Below are 23,781 nucleotides of genomic sequence, written 5' to 3' on the forward strand. Positions count from 1 at the left end.
TCCAGCAGTACTTGAATGATATTGTGATGCTAATTGGATATCTGATATGAAAGACTCAAAATCTACGAGTGGATATGTGTTTACACTCGGCGGTGCAGCTGTATCATGGAAATCTTCTAAACAAACGATAATAGCTAGATCCACGATGGAATCTGAGTTTATTGCCTTAGACAAGTGTGGCGAAGAAGCTGAATGACTTCATCAATTTTTAGAAGATATTCCAAAATGGCCTAAACTAGTGCCAGCTATTGGCATACATTGCGATAGTCAATATGCAATTAATAAGTCACATAATAATATGTATAATGGTAAGTCTAGACAGTCGTAGCACAATACCATTAGACAACTACTCTCAACTGGAGTTATCTCTATTGACTATGTGAAGTCAAAGGATAATATTGCAGATCTGCTAACCAAAGGGTTAAATAGAGAGTTGGTTGAAAAATCATCAAGGGGAATGGGGCTAAATCCCATGAATGAAAGATCAATACAGTAGACACCTAACCTAGTTGATTGGAGATCCCAAGATCTAGGTTCAAAGGGACAACTAAAACTGTAAAGATTATGTTGGATCACTGTAGGGGTTATTCTCATTGTCTATTCCTATGATGAAACAGTGATAACCGTAAGGAAAATGTTAAGCTATGCTTTTAATGATTTCTTATGCATCGAAATGTCGAGCAGAGTAATACATGTTACTCTTAATTAAGAAAATCAACTATGTGAGAGAGAAGATGAGCCGCTTCTATAAGAATTGAATATGGCACAATTCCTAGAATATCTCTTGTAGAACCAGGAAAATGTTCAAGGCCAAAACGAACATAAAAGTGAGAACTAAAGTATGTCAGGAGAGATTCCTGTGTGTGGTATATCATCGTTTACACAAATGGCAGAATAGTTTAAAGACATCACGTCTACTGATCAGCCAGTAAAGTAAATGTACTTACACAAGGGAAGGTTCAAAGGGTAACACCTACCTATCCTATGCAAGTTTCAAACGTTGAACTCTATCACCAGGGTCTAAACCATCTCTTGGTTATTCTTGTGTCAGTTTTCATTCATGTGGGGGATTGTTAGAATTTTTTTTGAATGAAAAAGTAATTGGGTGTTGTCCCATATTGTTTGTGAGAGGTTATGCCTCTCAATTTTGGCCTGTATATAGAGAACATGGGCCTTATAGTTTAAAACACACCTAATACTTATACATGTATATGTCTTCCTTTGAAGATTAATATATGTATGTATATAAAGTTTGGGCATATTTGGTTCAGCGAAGTAATTGAGTTATTTGTTGTTTTCCATTTTGTCCTGGGACATAGACGTCGAAACCTCTTGGAGGCGGCGAATGTGTTTTAAGGAAATTGTGTGTTACACATGCCTCGATTTTTATTTTGTTCATTATAATTATTGTCTAAATTAATTATAATAGTTATTCATATTATAATTATTTATATTGTATTATTTATGTATCATTTAGTAGATATAAATATTGTATTTATCATATTTATTCAAATATTATATACTTTATATTTTTTCTAAAGTTACATCATATATATATTTATATAAAAAAATTATTCAGCTCATATGATCACATGCAACAATATGTGAAGCCCCCGTCCCCCGTCCTAGAGAGTCCCATGGTCAAAATCAAAACATAGAGCAGAAAAGGGTGGCCAAAAGTGAGGCCACCACAACAAAAATTGCAGCCAAAGAATGGCATTTAGTAGCAGAAGATGTGGAAGTTGAAGTAGTAGTAGACGAAGGAGATGTCGAGGAAGACGACGAGGGTGATGCTGGCGTCGAAGGTGCTTTTCCGGCGACTGTTGTAATCTTCATCTTCATTCCTTGATCACAGTGGCCCATAGTACCACAAGCAAAGTATCTGGTTCCAGGCTTGGTCAATTTCACAACATCATTCCCACTGCTCTTGGAGTCCAGAGCAGTCCCAATGTCACACTGCTTGTACGAATTTTCATTGGCCAATTCCACCACGCTGTGAAGTCCCGACGAGTACTTGAAAACTGCCCATAATGATAATAATAATAATAGTTATATATGTTGTCTTGTCATTAACGATAATGACAATACTAATACAAGGACTTTGAAGAGCATAGAATTTAACATACCAAGTTGGTCTCCAACCTTGAATGTTTGAGCAGAAGCCCACGAGTCAAAATCTGTGGATTGCTCCCACCCTTGGCTGCCACCAACTACATGTTGACCTGCCTCGACTTCCATGGCTATTAAACCTGCCAAAATGAACAAGACCAAGATTGTGAATGTGTTCTTAGGCCCCATTTCTTATTATTTTCTCTGTTTTTTTAATTATATGTTTCTTATCAAGTTACTCTTGTCTTTCCCATTATTGTGCCTTCAATTACTTATATATGTGTGTGTGTGGAAATGAAATCAAGTCTGGTCAATGTATAATTGTTAGGGCTACTAACTGATGATGATGGTTTCGTGACATGAACACTAAGAATCGTCTAGCTTGATAAATTTACGACATTGCCCCTGAAACAGAGGACAAGTTACTAAGTTAGTGTGACTAGGCTTGGGCAATTGTGTAATTAAAGCAAAAACTAGTTTGTTTATTAAAGAAAAGTCAAGGAAGCTTGGAGTTGAAACAAAGATACCCACCAATAGTGCCAGTGATGAAAATTTAAGATTTTATTTGAATTTATGTACATCGATGAAACAGCTGGGGTCTCTTAGCTTACAAGATCATTATTATTATGATCATTATAGAATACATTATATACAATACACCTCATGCCACTCAAGTTATATATGTAAGTATCTCTTTCTATGCATTTTTCAGTCAAATTTAACAGAGATTGGGAAAACGACACCGTAGTAGTGAGACCTTTGAACCGATTGGGAGTCAAAAACAAAGAAGAGGAGGGTGGAGAAACGACATCAATCTAAAACAAACAATATTATAATGATGATATCCACTCGGGCTGTCACCATTCCAGAAGTTAATGAAGAAATAAATAAAGCAACAAAAACAGCCTAAAATGAATATAATTGAAAAAACGACAATAATTATAAAACGACAATATTGCTTAAAAACGACCTAACCTTTTAAAACGATAACTGCCATCTAAACGGGAAAATTCATAAAATTTGACAACAATGGATACGACGACAACATATATTTAAAAAAAAAAAAAAAGCAGAGCGGCACACGACGACAATTATAAAAAACGACATCAAATATAATACGAATTCTGAAAACGACAGTCATAACTAAACGACAATAATTTGAAAACGATGCCTGCCATGTAAACGAAAAAATTCATAAAATTTGACCACAGTGTATAAGACGTCCAACATATATTTAAAAAAAAAGAAAAAAAGGAGCACAGAACGACAATGCTTAAAAAACTACAATGATCTGAAAACGAATATGAAAACAACGTATAAGACGACAACATTAAGAGAGAGAGGAATCTAACCATTCCAAAACGACAATAATTGGAAATGGCGAAGTACATGTAAACGACAATATTCTGAAAACGATATTAGCCGTGTAAACGACAGTCATAATATATGACAACAATGTATAAACTGCGAGAGATGAAAGCGACAAAAATTTTTATAACCTCAACAAAAAAAAAAAACTGTAAATGATATGAAACAAACGAAGTATGGAAACAAAAATAACTGAAACAAGAAAACAAATATAAACAGAAACCGTAAAGAAAACGACAACAATCTATGCTCCACACAATCGTGCACATTCTCAAAAAGCCGAAAGTGACGCAACTCTTTAACAAGACAGAAACGAGACCCCAACCACATATTAAAATCGAATCTCTTTCGAAGTTTAATTCAAGTAACAATTGTGGTAGAATTTGTCGTTTTTTCACTAACAAAAAGACAAAACGCCTTGAATTGGCTTTGAATAAAGAAAAAAAGAAAGAAGCATAGACATACGCAAACAAACCGTTCAAAATTTCTCGTGTTCATAGATTACGTAGTTTTGCTAAGAGATCAAGTGGTTGTGGTAATTCTACTAAAAAACTTATTTAATCTTGTATTACACATAAACTGACCCCAACTTGAGTTGATGATGAGGATATATGATATTGATTAGTGTTGTTGATGATTGAAAAATGAGACGACAGAGTTATAAACGATGTCTTTAGCGTCGACTCCCATGATGAAATCGGCATGAGCATAGTCCTTGATGAACTGAACAGTGATCTTGTCAACATCATGGAACTTGAGACTGTCGAGCAAGAGCCCCACGTCTCGAACATCTGAGAGAGCGTCACGCCCTCCATAGCTAATGAAAAGAGGAAGGTTTTGAGGAATGTTTGAGAGGTTGTAAACTGGTGGCGAGGCTTCCCCGTAATGCATCAGATTGTAGTCAGCTCTTCCGTAATTGAACTTTGCCAAAACCCCCTTTCGAACAGCTGTTATGTAATACAGTAACATGATCAATATGCTGATTTTTTTTGGTTTTGTTTAAAGTGAGGAAAGCATTTTTGTAAGGGGTCTTACTTTGAGCTAAGTGCACCATGTTCTTGGTTGATGTTGACTGAGGCTCGTTCTTTAGAAAGAGATCAACGGTGGAAGAATTGAGACAGCAGTTTCGGCCTTGAATGAGTACAAATAGTTAGTATGAGAAGCCTTATTTTCTCATTGATAAAGTAGTGGTAATGTGCATAGATTTAGTACCTGTAAGTGCAGACATTAAGTCGTAGCAGTCAACTCCCGGATAAGCACAGAGGCCCTTGAGAAAATGGGCCACAGGCTCTCTAGCATTAGACAAAGATTTGATTGCTTCAGTGTAATTAAAATCAGAGTTAGAAATACTATGTGAGGTTTTGCTTAGTTTTTGGTCTTACCCTTTTGGATTGAACTCTGCAAGACCAACCAGTGTAGTAATCTGTCAGGATAAAAAAATCAGATACTTGAGGGTGCTCTTATATATTTTGTTATGATTCGGTAAATCATTGAGTTTATCGTTTTTAGATACCTCTCCAACAAAGGATTTGGCTGCAACAACGCCAAGTGCAGTGGTCATGTGGCTCAAATAAGCAATGGGACTCAACAGTGCTGCTGACTTGAGCTGGTCCACCAATCTCCCTTCTGAGAAAGATGCCAAAGCAATTAAGGTCCCCTGCCAAAACACATCAACCAGATTTTCAGAGGAAGAGTTTCATCACTATACTCAATCCAAAGTTACTTAGCAGTACTCACCAGAGAATGGCCTACGTAATTAATCTTCTGCCCGGTTTCTTTATACACATGGTCAAAAACCGCAGGTAAATCAAATGTGACCAGTTCATCCCAAGACCAATTCCAAAACCTCTGCCATATCAAATACACACCATTGGTAAGTGTACGAGGAGACAGAGTAAAAGAAAACAGAGGAGTATGATTGGTAGAAGAAGAAGTACGGGTTGGCTGGGATCCATCGATGTGTGCCTGCGGCTAAACCTGGTGCCTCTGGTGTTAGCAATCCACACATCAAAGCCACGATCAGCTAAAATCATTGGAAGATTTTCTTCTGGCTCATTTAAAAGCCAGGTCAATCCATCCTGCATAATAATAAAAACTCTTCATTTATTATCACTCCACGTACCCCAATTCACACACATCCTCATTCCTAAGTAATTTGTAGTTTTTGACACACACAAATAGAGTCAACACAGCTTCGGAACCAAGTAATTATATGCTTGAAACGGCGCATATTTTTGCGTACTATTCAGAGTTTAATTTCTGGCTCATCAAAGGGTCCAAATGTCGAGGAACTTCGCTACATATTCTTGGAAATTTATACACCGACTCCTAAGACTGCTCTATGTTTGACCTTTTTTACTCTTATTTATGTTTAAGCAAAGATTAGAAGTAGAAAAAGCTCAAGATCAAATTAATAGTAATAGTTCATGACTCTTAGTAAGTAAGTTCGTACAATGAGTAATGATATATTATATGATTCATTACACTTTCGTACAAACTTATTTTGAAACGTACGAGTACTATTTCTACATGTGGGGTCAAGAATATTTCCCAAGAGATCGACCCTTGGCCACATGGTGAAGACTTTTAGGTATATACCAACGAAAATCAAGCAGGTACTTTCGAAGTAACTGTCCTTATAGTCGGCTTTTTATCAAGCATTTACTTTTAACAGATTAAAGGCCAATGATAGCTTATCAAGTTTGCTTTAAGCGTGACACATGGTAATCACTCAATCCTATAGTGCTTCCCACTTTTGACTAACATAACTGAAATAAGTTTTGCCATAATGATGTAAGAAAAAGCAACATTTAATCCCACAAACGCGGTTTTCTTTACATTATTTTCAAACAAGTATGCCATTATTAGGTTTTGATAATTCTCATCAAAGCAGGGCAAATATGCTATTTTATAAAATTCCTGTTTAGAAACTTACCACAAGAACCCCATGTTGAATCAACACTGGCTGCTTCTTTTGGCCACCACCACCGCTAACCCTACTTCGACCTTCTGAGATTCTTTGCATATTTAGAATATAGCCATCTTGGGTTGTCACCTAAAACAAAAAACAGTAACTCAATTATATTATATATATATACACACAGTTATAAACTATGTCAAATAAGACTTGGGTTGTTGTACATACATCAATCTCCTGGCACTTGTAGCCATATGAAACAACAGAAGACTTGCATATACCAATGTCAGGCGAAGCCACCACACCTTTTCTCGGACCAAACCAGCTCCTGGTCGAGCCGCACACACCATGGGGCTCAAGCACCAAAACCAAGAGCCAGACCAGTCCCCAAAGAGCCAAACTCGAAAGGTCTCGGCCCAAAGCCATTGATTGTTATTACTTCTAGCTCCTTATTGGCCGTGAGAAGTGTTTGATATTGTTAAAGCCCTTTATATAGAAGAAGATAAAAGACATAGTTAAGTGGGAACGCTTCTTTTACTTCTTATTGTTTTTCTTTTCTTCGCTTAACTGACTATACAAAAATTACAAGATTTTTATTTTTGTTGGTCTAAAGTGAGTGAAGCTTTTTTCACGTTCTTTCCCAGTGGAGAAAAAAAAAGCATTACAATAATAGTATTACGCGTAACTTGGTCCCACACTTGGGCAATTATTATTTCTTATCGTCAATATACTTTGGATATGGAAATTTCAAGAAGATGATTATATATATACAAATGATAATGCTGCAATTTCAGGGTCAGAGCAACAAAATTCAGGTTGAAATAGAAAGAGAATAGTGACTACTCCCACTATTAGATTAGGATGATTGTGAGACTTTGTTTTTAAAACAAAAAAACAAAAAACAAAAATTGATGTGGGCTCCACTCCACATTGCGATTGCAAGAGTTCATACAAAGAAAGCCAAAGCAATACTCGATCCAATTCACATTCACATTTGGTTTATGTATGTATTTATGTAAAATAGAATTTTTTTTTATCTATTATATGTTCCACTAATGAGAAAAAATTATAAATAATGGGAAGAATATATATAAGCACTTACCACTTTCACTTACTACTTTCTTTGCCACCTTTCACACCAATAAACTATATAATAATGTTATTTTAAACTAATTATAATTTTTTTATTGGTAAAATATGGTGGCGACAAAAAAAAATGGAGAAATATATTTTAATTTGTATATATAAGTGAATATGTTTGACTCAATTTTTTTTGCATCCATTTTTTTGTTTCTTCTATTTTTATTTGGGAAATTTGATTATTGATGCATAAATGGGCCCATATAACAAAATGATACTAAGCTAAAAAATATCACATTTTTATCCTAGTATTTCTCTAGATTCCCAAAATGCCCCTGTCATAAATTTCTCTATCTTTTTCTCATATTGTCTTTTCTCTCTCTATCTCTCAAGCTCTCATACAAAAAAAAAAAAAAAAAAAAAAAACCAAAGCAGCCACCATTATCTTAATCTATACTAATTTTCAAGCTCATTTTAGATTTCAGATCTAAGGGGAAGTTGTGAATCATTTCAAGGCAAGAACTTCATTTTGGATTTCGGATCTAGGGACAAAAGTCGTATGAGTAAGTATATATTTGTTATATGTAGTGATGAAAGTTGCTTATCTACATTGCTTGTGCTATTTCTGTAAAATCATTTATTGGCTAACTTTAATTTAGACAAAAATATTTTAAAGTTATTGAGGAAAATCAGTAGCATATCCTTATTGGTTCATGATTTATTATCAAATCGATTCAGCTGATTTTTTAGTGTAAACATATATTTTAAGTGTGAATACATTTTTACCTTAAGATTATTTTTAGGGATTATGTTCATTCTGGAATAAAGAAGGTGTCGAAAATGAACTTGGTCAAAAGAAATGACCATGTTCGTTCTGCCAGATAAAACTGATGGCATTGCTGACTCATCAGTTTCATTTTCTGTCGACACAGAATTCATTTGGCTGGCTGATTTCCTAAATCAAAGGAATTTGCAATTTGATTTCAAAGATCTCAGAAAATAATGGCCTTGGTCGATTTCCTTGCCTATAAATATCTTGCCAAGGCCTTTGGAATTTTTACCTCTTCCATTTTTTATTTTTGTAAAACATTATGTTATTTTGAAGAGTGTTTTTATTTGTAGAGATTAAGTTTGTTCACCTTAATCTTTGTGAGAGTGTTGAGTGTACTTGTGGATATCTATCGAGTCCATTGTAAACAGATAGTGTCTATTGTGAACCTGTTCATAAGGATCTTCAGGAGAAAATTTTATCTAAGTCTCACTTTCGGAGGAAGTGAGCACTCGCTATTTTTTTTGAAGGGATTTCAAGAGAATCAACGTTTCATCAAAACCAGATTTGTAGAGGATAGTATAACAAGATTGCAGCAATAGTTTAAGAGAGAGTCTTACATTGTTTAAGTCAATGTTTTTGTACACATTGTTTCTTTACTAATTGGTTTATTCTCTAAGCGTAGCCCCGTGGATGTAGGTTATCTGAAAGGATTTCTGAACCACGTAAAAATTCTCGTGTGTTGAATTTTTACCTGTGTTTTCTGTTTCTGTTTAAGTAGCGTGAACAAAAATGAAATCTGTCTAAATAACTTAAATTAGTATTTCACATTTAATTAAGTTGTTTATTTTAAATCACTTGGTAATATTAAAATACGGAATTTCAATTTCGAACATATATGTGTATGCCTTCATGTTTTATTGTAATTTTCATTGTCGGAATGGATTTTTATTCCTTTCTTGGTTTTTTGTCTGTCTCGATGGACCTCGATAAAACCCTCACACATTTAGGGAAAATGGGTACCTCGATATGACTCGACGGTCATCGATGGACCTCAATAGAGGCATAGAACTTAATGTATGTAGTATATGCCTTGATGGGCCTTGAGGTCTGTCGAGACCTGTCAAGGTAGCACACAATATTGATGCTGACCATTACTATCGAGGCCTCACGAGGTCTATCAAGGTATAGGTGAAATCAGAAAATACCCAATTCTATCAAGGCCTATCGATGCCCATGCAAAATCAAAAAATTCCTAATTCTATTGAGGCCTATCGAGGCCTTAAACAATATTGATGTTAGGCATCACTGTTGAGGCCTATCGAGGTATATCGAGGCAATGCAAAATCATAACATATCCAACTTTATCGAGGCCCTTCGAGGCATATGCAAAATCAGAAATATGTCTTATTCTATCGAGGGCTATCGAGGCCCATGCAAACCCAGAACCTAACAAATACTATCAAGGCCTATCGATTTCTATCGGGGTGAATAAAAATCTTGAGAAAAAAAATCAAGATTTCTTCATACCCCATCCCCGATCTATCCTATGAACAAAAAATTAACAAATAAACCAGACTCAGACAATTTATTACAAAATAGACAAGTAAATCCCTCACCTTTGCCTATTTTGGGGTTGTTTCGTCGATCTCGTGGGTTTTCTCGCATTCTTGCCTACCCCGGTAATGATTTCTTGCCACTTTCTGTGCTGCCACGATAGTGGAAGACAAAGCCACAGTGAATGCGCGAAAGGAAAGTGAGAGATTTTGGGGATTTTGGTTTCGGGACCGAGAATAGAGAGAGTCTGTAACGCCCCAAACCCCAGGGACCGTTACGGTGTGCCTTGTAAACAGTGCTAAACTCGCTAACCGAGTCATTTGGCCAAAATTGTGAACTAAGTAGGATTAGCGGTTTAGGGATTAAAAACTTTGGTTAAGATGTAACGTTTCACTAGAACGTTTAGTTTATACATTGGGATCCCGAAAATAAAGTTTCAGAGTTTATTACAGAAAATATTTACAACAGGCCGAACTAAGCGACAAAACAGGGTTCAACCCTAGTTCCACTTTAAACCTTGGCCGTGGCGGACAAGCAGCTGGATATGTACACATCATCACCTAAGCTCTCAAACTCAAGGATGGTCCAGCTTCCTCTTGCCTTTACCTGCACCACGTAGCACCCGTGAGCCAAAGCCCAGCAAGAAAACACAATAGAGCATGATATAATATCAACAACGATCATAATAACCATTGGGGACTATCAGTCCAAGCCAATAGGTGACAATTGCCAAAAGTCACAATAATGAGCATCGCTCCCTCTAGCCATGTGACGATAGGGTCACCAGGGCTTAACCGATAAGTGATTCTTTCTTAAGTTTGATTAGGACAGGTGCAAGGTGATTAGTCACCAACATAACCTTCCTCACGACTCTAGAGTCGAAACTATGGACAACGTCCCTTAGCCATGTGACAAACGGTCACCGGGGTCATATACCTTGGCTGAAAACATCTGGTCTTAGACCAGGCAAGCGCTTATAGTTCTCATTGACCTTCCGGTCGGTCCAGCATTAATACCCCATATGAGTCATTCAATGCCGACCTCGATTAGATCTAATCTTTACTTGTCCCGGCGTTCACAACGCACTGCCACCTCTGACCCTTGGGTCGGTAAAACACGACCAGTGCTCAGCCCGTGGTGAACTTAACTAATAAGTCACAGCTTCACAGACGGATCTGACACCATTGTCGATTCTGACTAATAAGTCAGCGCCATACACAGGTAAGCCATGCCACCAAACACATATCACATGTCCAATATCTATAAACAAGGTATTCAACATGCTTACTTAACAGATATTAGTACAATTAGGACTATGCATTAACACAGAGGCCCAAGCTCTGAGCGATATCACACCCAGTATACAAAGCATGTCCTAATTACATGTTTCTTATGCATCATACGCAATATATCCACAAATCCAACATGCACCAATAACAGCCGTGCATGTCACGTTTAGTAGTCAACCAACATGCATCAAGAACAGCCATGCATGTCATGCATAATAATCAACCGACATGTATCAATAATAGCCATGCATGTCACAAATACACAGGGTGCAGTTTTCTTACCTCCGGTTCGAGTAGAAGTTAAAACAAGAACGACCTTTGAGAACGATCGATCCTTAATCCTTTGACGATCACCTAGCCATAACCAAAACAATCTCCAATTAATGAAAATTACCAAAGATAGGGTCTTAACCCAAACCCCACTCTCGGGACCTCGAAACATGCCCTCACAGTGAGTAGATTCGATCCCGGGCCTTAAGGATTGAAACCCCAAGCCAAAAGCCCTTAAAAACACCCAAAACAGGGTTCTGAAGGAACAAGGAGCGCTACACCGCTGCCCTTCTAGCGCCCCAGCGCTCAAGACAGAGTCACAAACCGCCCAACTGAGCCCTGTGTAGCGCTATAGCGCCCTCTGATGGGCGCTGTAGCGCTACCCCCAGACAGCACCATCCCTGAAACTTCCTTCTTCGACTTTCTCAATTATAACTCGATTCTAATGCTTCCAAATCCCATTTTTGGTGCCAAATGAACCCAAAAACCATCCCCACATGTCCTAGGGACCACAACCCCAAGAACCCTAGCCAAAACTCAAACCAATTCCCAAGTTTCCAACTCAAAAACCAGCTGAAACTTAACATAGAAAACAGAGCAAAACCAAGAGTTCTAGTGGCTAGAAACTCACCTTAATCTCAACAACACACCCTCTTCAATGGTGGAGCACAACCCTAGCTTGGCGAAGCTTGGCTCCTTGGCTTAATTCCTCAAACTGAGCTTGAAAATCCAAAGAGAAAAGAGGAAGAAAATCTATCGGGAGAGAAGGAAAAGAAGCTCTGTTTTTGTTACTCTTCTATAGCCTTAATGGCTGATATATATCTCTTAGGGTAAAAAGACCTAAATACCCTTAGGTCTAAAATAAAACCTTAGCAGCCACCAAGGGCAAAACCGTCCTTTCGCACCTATTTCATTAATCACAAATAACACCCTCCAATTCCCGGTATTCCCAATATTCTCAAACACCAATAAGCCATATCCCATTACCCTTTACTTCCCGGTAATGCTCTAACCATTAAATTCACCCCGAGACTCACCCCGAGCCCCGGACTTAAACCCGTTATGACTAGACCGAACACTTACATCTCATGATCGTCTCATGTCGATAGCTCGAACCAATCCACCTTAGAATGTGGCTATATTAATTAATCACAATCATGCACCCAAAATATACAATTACGCCCACAGTGGCCAAATTACCAAAATACTCTCACAATAATAAATTCTCCCATATGCATGCACTCACCGTCATATAATAATATAATCCACGTAAATATGCATATATTCATGAAATACTATAATAAATCAATTATGGCCCTCCCAGCCTCCTAATCAAGGTCCTAAACCTTATTAGGAAATTTGAGGCATTACAGAGTCCGAGAAAGTAGAGAGAGAAGGTGGGAAACAAATGAGAGGAGTATTTTTGGAACTGATGGAAATTTTAGTATCAAATGCATATGTATACAGTGGGTAGATTATTTTTGTTATGGTACCCCATTTAATGCATCAATAGTCAAATTTCTCTTTTATAATTCTTAAGGGTTTGTAGCATAAATACTTCTTGAGTTTTCACTGTCTTGCAATTTAGTTCCTGATAATTTTTTTACAATTAAGTCCTTAAGTTTAATAAAATAATAATTAAGTCCTTTTAGTAAATTTTTTAATAAAATTCTAAGTTTCTTATGAATTTTTTTAATATTTTATAAATACTATGTGCAAGCAACGTGTAATGCACGTTTGCTTAGTTTTTTAGAAAATTTATTTATTATTTTTATTAAGTTTTTATGATTGTCATATAAATTTTAAATAAATAATAAACAATATTATATATAAAAGAATGACATAAACATATTAAAAGAAAAATTAAACCAAAACATTGTATATAATTTTTTTAAAAATAATACGATAATTTCTTAGATCACAAACTACCATATTTAAGGTACAAAATATTAATGATATTATTCAAATCACACCTCAATGATTGAATAATAAATTTCTTTATTATTGATAGAAAATAAATATTATTCTAATTCCTTATTTAGTTACACAATTATACTATTTGTACACACATGACACTTATATATAATCTATTTATTATGCAAAATATATTATTATAATAATATTTTATAACATGTGAATTTATATTAATATAATTACTAATATTTATTCTAGAATTATATATTATATGTTATATATTATTATAATAATAATAATTTATAACATTTAAATTTATATTGATATAATTATTAAATATGTATTATACATTATTATTATAATGATATTTTATAATATTTGAATTTATGTTAATATAATTAATAAATATTTATTTTTAATTAGTTCTAAAAATATATTTCGTTAAAGTTAACAAAAGAAACGGTTAAAATCAAGAATTTATGTTATCTACACACTTTATAATACACCTCTAAATATTTTTTATACATCATATTCTATAGAAAAATGCAACAAAAAAAGTTCATTAAAAAACTTTCTCACTCCTTATTTTTCATCATTTTTTCTTTCAAATTATTTTATCCCATTATTTATTGCAAATTTTTAAAATATTTTTCTCTTTGTAAATATATTTGTTAATTTTTTATTTAAGATTTAAAAAAAATAAAACAAAAAAATTGTTTTTAGAAAACATTAACCAAACACCTTTTATTTTTTGAAAACTACAAAAATTTGTTTTTTGTTCTCATTTCTGATAACATAACTTTGAAAACAAAAAACAGAAGATAATACTAAACATGCATTTATTTTCCATTGTTTATGGAATTCAAAAACTTAATTGTAAAAAAATATGTTACAAATTGAATTGCGAAACCGAATAAAATTCAGTGGATGACACTATGCTAAAATCTCTATTTTTAAGTGAAAATTACATTTTATATGGGTTTTTCAATAAAGTTTTAAAAAATATAGCATTTTTTTTATAAGTATTATTTTATGGCTTTTTAAAACTTGTATTCCTTTCTATGAGATTTTTTTCCCATATTTTTGTAAAAAAAATTATTATTATGCCATATTTTTTTTCCCATAATCTGATTTTTTTTAATTAAATTTGTCCATATAAACCAAAAGAAGTTTAATTACCATATTTTTGCATATTAATAGCTAAAAAATCATATTTATGAAAAAAATCCCTATTTTTAATTAGTTGGTGAGGCACAAGGTCGAGGCACACAAAAAAAGTACAAATAAATTCGGTTTCAAAGAGCATATCCGAAACATCATAACAGAAAGATGGTATTTTATTTTATTTTTCAAAAAACCAATTAATAACCAATATCCTTTGTAGTGAATGAGAAGAATTAGTTATTTAAAAAAAAATAAAAAAATAAAAAGCAAACAAATACAAAAAAGAGAAGAATTAGTTGTACACGTTTAGGTAATTTTGGTCACAAGAGGTCAAAGATTGGACGCCAATAATGGTATATATGATATGAGAATATTTGGTATTGAAATTTGGAATTTAACACAAAGATGGCAAAATCTGATCTGCAATAAATTTCTTTTGGAAAGAGTGAAAGTTTGTCGAATAACAATACAATTAAACAATATATTGAAATCTTGAAATTGTCATCAATAATATTTGCTTACAGAGAAACCCATAACGGGACCATATTACATACATGAGTGGAATATTGGCTGTGTGTCTTTTATAACACATTTTAATAAGTTTTTTTTCAAAAAATTATTATTCTAATTATTCATGGATAAATGAACTTCAATTTATATAAGTATACTTATTTGTAACATTTGATGCACTATTTTGTTGTTGTTGAGAAAGTGACTAATTTTACCTCACAAATAATCAATTTGAATTTGTAACGCCCTGGATAGCCAAGACCGTTACACTGTGTGTTTATAAAGTGCCAGACTTGCTAACCAAGTCATTAAAGTAAAAACGTGTTACTGAAACAGTAAATGATCTAGGGTTAAAAGTGTTTTGGTCTCAAAAGTTACATTTTCATTACTAAACATTGTTTCGTTACATGGGATCCCAAAAATGATAGTTTCAAAGGTCATTTACAAAATTTACAAGGTTTAAATACATTAGCGGCCGTACTAAGGCAAAATGAGCAATTAGGTAGTCTCTGTCCTGACACACTCCTCGACCATGGTGATCGAACGGCTGGCTATGTACATTACACCTCGAAGCTCTCCACCTCAGGCCTGGTCCAGCTTGCCCTTGCCCTTACCTGCACCACGAAGCACCCGTGAGCCAAGGCCCAGCAAGAAAACACAGCAATAACAGAGCATGAACAACTAGCAATCAAGTCATTTACTCATATAGCATCTCATAAATTTCAAGTATATCATCATTCAAGCATACCACATACTAAGGATCTCATCTCATAAAACATAATGCACAGACGATAACCAGGGCTAGCGCCCACAGGCTGCTCCCTCTGTTATCCTAATATTTCTGGCTCCCAGTGGCCAATTCGCGCCCCGTGCGCTAAAATCATGAACGGTACTCTTAGACCGCTTATACGTGTCCCTTGGCATAATACCAACGATGACACAATACAACTCTCGGGAGCACTTAGTCCCATTCACAACCATATATTCGGGTGCAGTTTTCTTACCTTTCAATTCACTGATTTTCGATGCCACGTAGCCGCAAGCACGGTCCTCTACCCCGAGCCTCTCCAAAGTCCTAATCACAACACAAATAATATTCTTTGTCATTAACCAATCCAAGACTACCTTCCCGGAACCTAACCCACTCTCTCGGAACCCCCAAAACCTTAGAACGACACCCCGAAGACATCCCCCGAACCCTCGGAGCAAAGGCCCAAAAATTGCCAAATGTGATACCCTGAAATTAACCTTGTGCCGCGGCACCCACCAGTCAGAGCCTCCAAGCCGCGGCACACAAAACCCGTGCCGCGGCACGCCTTCGCAGCCCAGAATTCTAGGTTTTTCCTTCGCATTTTCCCGAGCTCCAACCTCTCCAAATCACCCCAAACTCCATCCTAAGTCCCAAAACCAACTCTAAACCCCTAACAAACCTCACAACAACCCAAAGACATCATACCCAAGCTCACTCACACCTTCAATCCTAAAATTCACTCTTGAATTTCACACTTAACAACTCAAACCAGAAAAATTATGAACAGCTTGAACTCAAACACAACCCACACTTCAAACTCCCTATACCTTAACAAAAACAAGCTTAATAAACATACAGAGACCTTACCTTAAGTGATGGATTCAACCTCCAGCTCTTGACCTCCTTCCCCCTTGATTCCCAATTCTGAAATTACATAAAACCAGCCACAAACTTGCCTCAATTCACCTTCCTTAACTAAAATTCAGACTTAAAACTTGGATATAGCATAATCAAAATCTTACCTCTGAGTATTCTTGGTCTAAGCCTGCTTGACAACTTCAATCACTCTTGATTCTCCTTCCAAAAGTTAAATTCAGTCTCTCCCTTCTTCCTCTTAAGTTTGCTCTTCCTCTAGGTTTCTAATTTCAGCATAAACCCATCTCCCCAAATATTATACGTATATGATTTTCCCCCTTCAGCTGATAATCATCCATCCTACCAAATGTCTACTCTACCCTTCCACTAATACCCCTTCCTAACTTAACCTCAAGGCCATACTTGTCTTTTCACCAGCTTTGCAATTCTACCACTTTCCCATAAAACCTGTTACTCTCCATGGTTACTAATAGTTACGCAGGTTACCAAATCACCAGTTACCACTATCTAGTTCCTAGGACCGTCTCGGCACGTGCATCACGTTGGTATCACAGAACCCACGTGGTACAATTCACACATCATAATTATCACATAATATAGTTCACATAATCGTATAACATGCCTAAATCATTATCATGCATCTTAATCATAAAAAAAATCACACATAATTCCCATCATGCCCTCCCGGCATTCTAATCAAGGCCCCTAAGCCTTATTAGTGAATTTGGGTTGTTACAGAATTGCTTAGATTATGACCTAATTATACATGGATTGATATTTTAAATATTGGCATTATTACTTGCCACAGATTGTTATTTTTAAAAAGATATAAACGGTACTGGTATTATTCAATAAGAGAGTCATTTATTCAATTTTCGTTGGGCCACTTTGGGTGGGCAAGACGAAAAGAATTTATTCTCTTAGGGCCTGTTTAGTTGATGGTAATGGCCAGAAAGGAAATGAATGGAATGTTAATGGGCTGGATTCTTTTGTTTGGTTGGAAATAACAAGTTTGGAAAAGAATTTCATTGTAATGCTTATTCCCCCAAACTAACGGAATAACTTTTCCACTTTTGAGTCAGTGGAATTATAATTCTATTCCACTGCTTACCTTTCCTTACCCTATTTACCCTTCTTTTTTCATTATTCACAAATCAACAAAATTTGTTCTCTCTTCCATTCTAACCATGGAGATCTTCCTCACTCATTTTTGAGATTAGGTCTCTGAGGTTGGATCTTCGACATCCTCATTTCCATCGCGAAGGTCGAGCATCAACAGTCTTGCCCGCCTGCCCCTCCGACACCCCACCTTATCGGCAACTAGGCTAGCGCTCTCCGAGCCTCTCTCTCTCTCTCACTCTGTCGGACACTACCGTTCTCTCTCTCTGTGCGGTCGTCGCCTATCACTCTCTCTGTTATGGTACGTAGTTCCTTTTTTGGATGTCATTATATATGTGTTTCTTGAATTGGTGAGTTCTAACCGCATTTTTGGTTTCGCAGTTCGTCGCCATCGCCGCTAAGCTCTGCCCATTGCGAATCAAGTTGGCTATGCCTTTCTCTCTCTAGCTTTTATTCAACAGTTTCTGCAATTTCTGCCATTTTTGTATCAAAATTGGTTTTAGGGCACATTATCTTCCATGCTTAGTTTCTCTCGCTCTCAAATCAATATCAATTTAGTGATTGAATGAAAACTTATCCCAAATGACAGAAAAAATACTTGGAATAGCATTGAAGTTATATATCTGAAACTAATATCGTTTCTCTTGAAATAAGAATTTATTATCAGAGACTAAGATCATGTTTACTACTACACAAAAAAAAAAAATGTAAAAGAAAGAAATATGTAGAATAGGAAAACAATCTTCATTTCACTTTTAGAAAAGAAAAGTTTTAAAGGACACGAACAAATAATAGTAGTCATATTGATAACTAAATTTAAAGAAAAAAATCTCAATATTTTAAAATATATAAACACTAGAATTTTTTTTAGAGATCACACATCAAACTACGACATGGAAGAGGTAGCTTTTTAGCGACGAACTTCTAAGAGCATTCTCATCAGATGCTTTATATTAGAGAATTTTTCAAACATTTGAAGTATCAATTTAAAAATATCCTCCATCACATGATGTAAATTTATTCTTCATTTTAAAGGTTCTTTAAAATTTACTATTCTCTCTCTAGATGTAGAGAAGGTTTAGAGCTCTGTTAAAAAAAATTAATTAATATTTTATTATTTTTACTTTTATTTTTGTCCTTTAAATTTTTTTATTTACTATTTAGTACTTTCTTTTTATTTAAATGAATAAGACTAATGATATGTGCACCCAAAATATGCACAAAAACATTACACACAGTGATGTGTCACTGTTTTTTAAAACAGTGGGTGACAGTTTTAATAAATACGATTGGCTAGTCCAAACCGCCACATCACTGTGTGTAATGTTTGAGTGTATATTTTAGGTGCACATATCATTACTCAATTAATAAATAGTATTTAAAATATAATATTTAAATGATATAAAAAATATAGAGCAACTGATGTATAAAGTGATGTAAAATTAAAAAAAAAAAAAGTTTTGTAATGTATTTTGAATGATAGAGTAAAGAAGCTAGTGTGTGTTCTCTAACAACAACATAGTTACTACTTTTCCAATGTGTTGGAGTCATCAACTCCATTCAATGGAGATGGAAGAGGTGTAGGCCAAAGAGGATGCATAAGGGTGACCAATTCACCTTCACACGGTGGTTTGTAAGATTTTTCAAATTGTTGTTTCTTTCTTACATCATATAATTGTTAGAAAAATAGATCCACCGTCCTGGGATCCATGATGTCCAATTTGGACTTCACTATTTGATTAGTGGTGAAAATTGCATTATTTATTGATTTTAATAGCCAAAATAAATTAAGTTTAATTAATATTTTCATTGAATTAATATGATTTATTTTACAAATGAAAATATTTAATTATGATTTAATTTATTGTTATTTTGTAGGAATTAAATATGCATTTTGTCACAAAAAAAAGAAAAGAAATAAATAAATAAAGTTGAAGAAAGGAATGAAGAAAATGACATTTTTGAAGGAGTTTGGAAGGCCCAAACGAAAGCCCAGGCCCGCTGGCCTCTTTCTCCACTCTTCGCCAGGTGTCACCGCCCCAGTGCGCCACGTGTCCCAGCAGCTTACTCTTCTCCCAGCCGCCTGATGCCTCCCAGTGCGCCACGTGTCCTAGACATTCCTCTCCCTTTCCTTTCAGTTAACCCACGCCTCACCTTCAGCAACTCTCCCAACCAGCCCAAAAAGGTCCAACGGCCCAATCAAGCCTCTCCCAGCAGACCAACGCATAGCCCAAGCTCCTCCAACATAAGCCCAATCCTAAACACCCAAAAGCCAGCTTGTTGACGTGGCACATTTTCATTGGATGGGAATGGGTCAAAACCCACTTCTGCCACAGCCACCTTCAACCCATATTTTGTGGGTATTGGGCCTTGCAAAATTACCATTTTGAGCTTTAAAGCTCATCTTTTTTTGTGCTTTTGAAAAATGGTATTTTGACCATACCCCAAAATAACTAAGTTAATATTTATAATAAGATTTGATTTTTCAAAATCATATTTTATTATTAATATTTCAGATTTATTTTGTAAACCCCAAATTGTTGTTTAATTTATTTTTAGTCCTTTTCTCCCTCTATAAATATGGACTCTCATTTCACATTATGTATGTAATTTTTAAGTAGCAAAACTCTACCAAATTTTAGTCTTATTTCTCATATTTTCTCTCTAGAATTTCATGAGAATGTGTAGCATAATAGGCCAACCTTCTTAGGAATGTTATGATGATCTTATATGCACTATGACTTTGTTTGGTATTTTTGATTCACCATGTGCTTAAAGTTTATATATTTTAGTGATTTATTTTCTTTCATCTCTACTTCTTCATCTTATTATCTATATTTATGTTTACTAATAGTATATAGATTTTGTCATGCACTTTCTATGTATTATCAAATTAGTGAAAATAATATAGATAATATATTTATCATTTTCTCTATCTCACTCATATATATATGTACTTTTGCTAAAATCTATATAGAATTAGTCATGCTCTTTCTATGTATTTTATAAATAGTAAAAGTAATATTTGTGTTAGGTTTTATGTCCAATCTTTTATTGCATTATTGCCAATGGTATAATGTCACTTTAAGATTTCTCATAAGATTTATCTCATCCTTTCATGGTAAAAGAATATTAATCACTTGAATGCATTTTTGTGAAATATATTTGTGCTTTAATGTTAAATTTTCCAAATGAATAGTTGGGATGTGAACTATCCATTTGTGTAATTTTTGTGAATCAAATATCCAAATAAATAAGTATTCATATTGGTGACTCTTGATCCTTCCTATTTGTTACCTATTGTTACATCACACTTTATTTTATTTTCATTTCTAATCTTTAAATTTAAAAAACAACAAAAATATCACTTGTTCTATTTTCTTCATATTATTTATCTCTAACATTTATTTATTGATTAACTTTGCTTCTTTACCTCCTTGTGGAATCGACCGCCTATCTATACTACGACTACTGCTAAGTGGAAGTCACGTTTGGGCGTTAAACACTACTACAAAATAGACTTTTCACTGCGGTTGATACATTGCGATTTTTGGGAATATACTGAGAACCATAGTGCATACAACTGCAGAGAAAAGTAATAAAAAAACGTGGAGAAAAGTCCCCGCCTCTCCACTCTTCAAACTTTACACTGTGTTTTTTTTAAACTACAATAAAATAGTACACGAGTATTAAATGTGATATTTTAGAATTATTCAAACATTTTTTCTACACTTTTTCTTTAAGGTTGAAAAAAAAAAGCGCAGAAAAAGTCTATATTTGTAGTAGTGCTTCTTGATGTAATATCATCATCATTATCATTATCATTATCATCACCAGCACCATAGTTATCATTTGTATTTGACTCCCAAAAATAAAATGAAAACTTGATTTCGGGCCACAAGGTGTTTAAAATAATAATTGACTTTATTGATTAAGAGTGTTGTTATTTGATACTTTAAAGTGTCCAACAACACATGAGGTGATACTCTATGGTTGGTTAGCTAATGATATCCCATAATATTTATTAAATTTAAATATGTGATACCCGATATTAAATTACATCAATAGTAATATGTCACTTCCTTATGGAGTTGGACACTAGTTATGCTCCTTAACAATTCTCGTTGATTAAAGAAGCAATTTAATGAAACGATACCTATTAATTTTTGGAAACACCTGTATCTTTGATGGGATCCATAGCGATTAACTTCTCTTTTATTGGTTCTAAGAAGTAGAAAATCCTATTATTTGCAACCATACTAGACATTAATCACAATTTTAAATTTGAATTTCTTTTATTTCAGATCAATTTGGATATAATTTCAACCTATACGTAATTTTGATTTTTTTACCTATCCTTTTAATCTGTATATATATATATATATAATAGGGTTTATATATTTTTAGACCTTGTGTTTTTTTTTATTACTATGACCTTGTGTTTTGACAAATTATTTTTTGGACTCTATATTTTGTAAAATGGTTAAAAAAGAACCCTAAACTCGATTTTGGTCAATGTTTTCTCAACTAAAATCACAAATAATTTACCAAACTAACAATTCAGAACAAAAAGAAAATCATTCAGCTTAAAAACTGTGTTGTTATATTCAATTTTTTCTTCATCAAAATTGAGTTTATTGTTTTACTTTAACCATTTTACAAAACATAAGGTCCAAAAAGTAATTTGTCAAAATACAAAGTCCAAACATGGAATGAAAAAAACACAGGGTCCAAAAAAATATAAACCATACATAATAATCTTATTAATTTTGAGGTTTGGTACGAGAAATAATTCACTGAGAAATTGTAAAAAGTATAAATTGTAATTGCGATTGTAAATTTTTTTATATTTTAAAAATTACTGTCCCATAAACTAGAAAGGGCAGAAATAATTTGTTTGTTATATAAAACATACGTAAGTTTAGAAATTTGTTTATTTAGTATATGTTGCATCATCAAAATAATGTCTACTATATTATTTATTTTATTTTTATGATTTTGCAATTTCTACAACAATGCTTAATTATAAGATAGATGTTGATATTAAAAGAATTAAAATGTGATTTAGATGAACAAATAGCGATTAAATAAGAGCTAATCCTAATGACACAGACTCATTTCTACTTTTTTAAAAAATCGTATGAGAAAGTATATTTCTTTGAAAGATTTATATTTTTTTGGACCCTGTATTTTTTTCCATTACTTGTTTGGACCTTGTGTTTTGACAAATTACTTTTTGGATCCTATATTTTGTAAAATGATTAAAATAGAACCCTAAATCCGATTTTGGTCAATGTTTTCTTAACTAAAATCACAAATAATTTACCAAACTAACAATTCAGAATAAAAATAAAATTATTCTGCTTAAGTATGAACTCTTCTTTTAAAGGATAGTAAAGAAAATGAAAAAAATGGGAAAAAAAAACAATTAAATCATCCAATATCATCATTTAACAGATAGAAAATTAAAGAAAAACAACCTTCTCAAATTCCCATCTAATATTTCAAGATGCCTAGCTAATAAACATCAAAGAAAAGTTGAAAATCATCAAAATCTCTTCATAATTATTTAAACCAACCTAAATGGATAATATTCTAAGCAAAGAAATATGTAATTTAGGGATGCCATACTGCTCTCAACAAATGGAAAGAGGTGTAAGCCAAGCAGCTGGATGCACAAGAGTGATCAGTTCACCATCATATAATGGATTGTAATAACAAGATTCTTCAAACTTGTTCTTTCTAATATCATACTGATGAATGTCATTTCTGCCATTGACTAAGAAAATCACATCGCCATTACAAGGATGAAAATAACACTTGGTGATACACTTTTTTGTGGTAGCCATTTCCCCACTGCTACTTACTTTGTGCTCCAAAACCCACGATGCCCAATCTACCCTTGATTCAATATCATCATCATCAGTATGTAATCCCCATAAATCTAATCTGAATTCATAGCCCTTAAAATGGCTGTTATAAAAGTGAGAGAACTGTAATAGCCTCACTTGATTTCGGACCACACCAAGGGTTGTTGACATGAAATGATAGTAAGGTCTATTGAAAGATGGCAAGGTAATGAAACGAC

The 23,781-nt window shown here is 34.1% G+C and overlaps 2 protein-coding genes across 2 annotated transcripts; both read right to left on the reverse strand.

The window, feature by feature from the left end:
• Positions 1-1,496: 1,496 nt before the first annotated feature.
• Positions 1,497-2,355, reverse strand: LOC133817092 (mavicyanin). The gene is made up of 2 exons (XM_062249481.1): positions 2,127-2,355; positions 1,497-2,021 (listed from the first exon to the last, which is right to left on the reverse strand). The coding sequence occupies exons 1-2, from the start codon at positions 2,296-2,298 to the stop codon at positions 1,648-1,650; spliced, it is 546 nt and encodes a 181-aa protein (XP_062105465.1). The 5' UTR covers positions 2,299-2,355; the 3' UTR covers positions 1,497-1,647.
• A 1,594-nt stretch (positions 2,356-3,949) lies between these two features.
• On the reverse strand, positions 3,950-6,907 carry LOC133817091 (triacylglycerol lipase 2-like). The gene is made up of 9 exons (XM_062249480.1): positions 6,623-6,907; positions 6,413-6,532; positions 5,415-5,555; positions 5,215-5,325; positions 4,991-5,134; positions 4,860-4,900; positions 4,690-4,769; positions 4,513-4,608; positions 3,950-4,424 (listed from the first exon to the last, which is right to left on the reverse strand). Exons 1-9 carry the CDS (start codon positions 6,818-6,820, stop codon positions 4,099-4,101), a joined length of 1,257 nt encoding a protein of 418 aa, XP_062105464.1. The 5' UTR covers positions 6,821-6,907; the 3' UTR covers positions 3,950-4,098.
• Positions 6,908-23,781: the final 16,874 nt, after the last annotated feature.

This window comes from Humulus lupulus, chromosome 2 (genome assembly GCF_963169125.1).
Source record: "Humulus lupulus chromosome 2, drHumLupu1.1, whole genome shotgun sequence".
In the NCBI taxonomy this organism is placed as follows: Eukaryota; Viridiplantae; Streptophyta; class Magnoliopsida; order Rosales; family Cannabaceae; genus Humulus; species Humulus lupulus.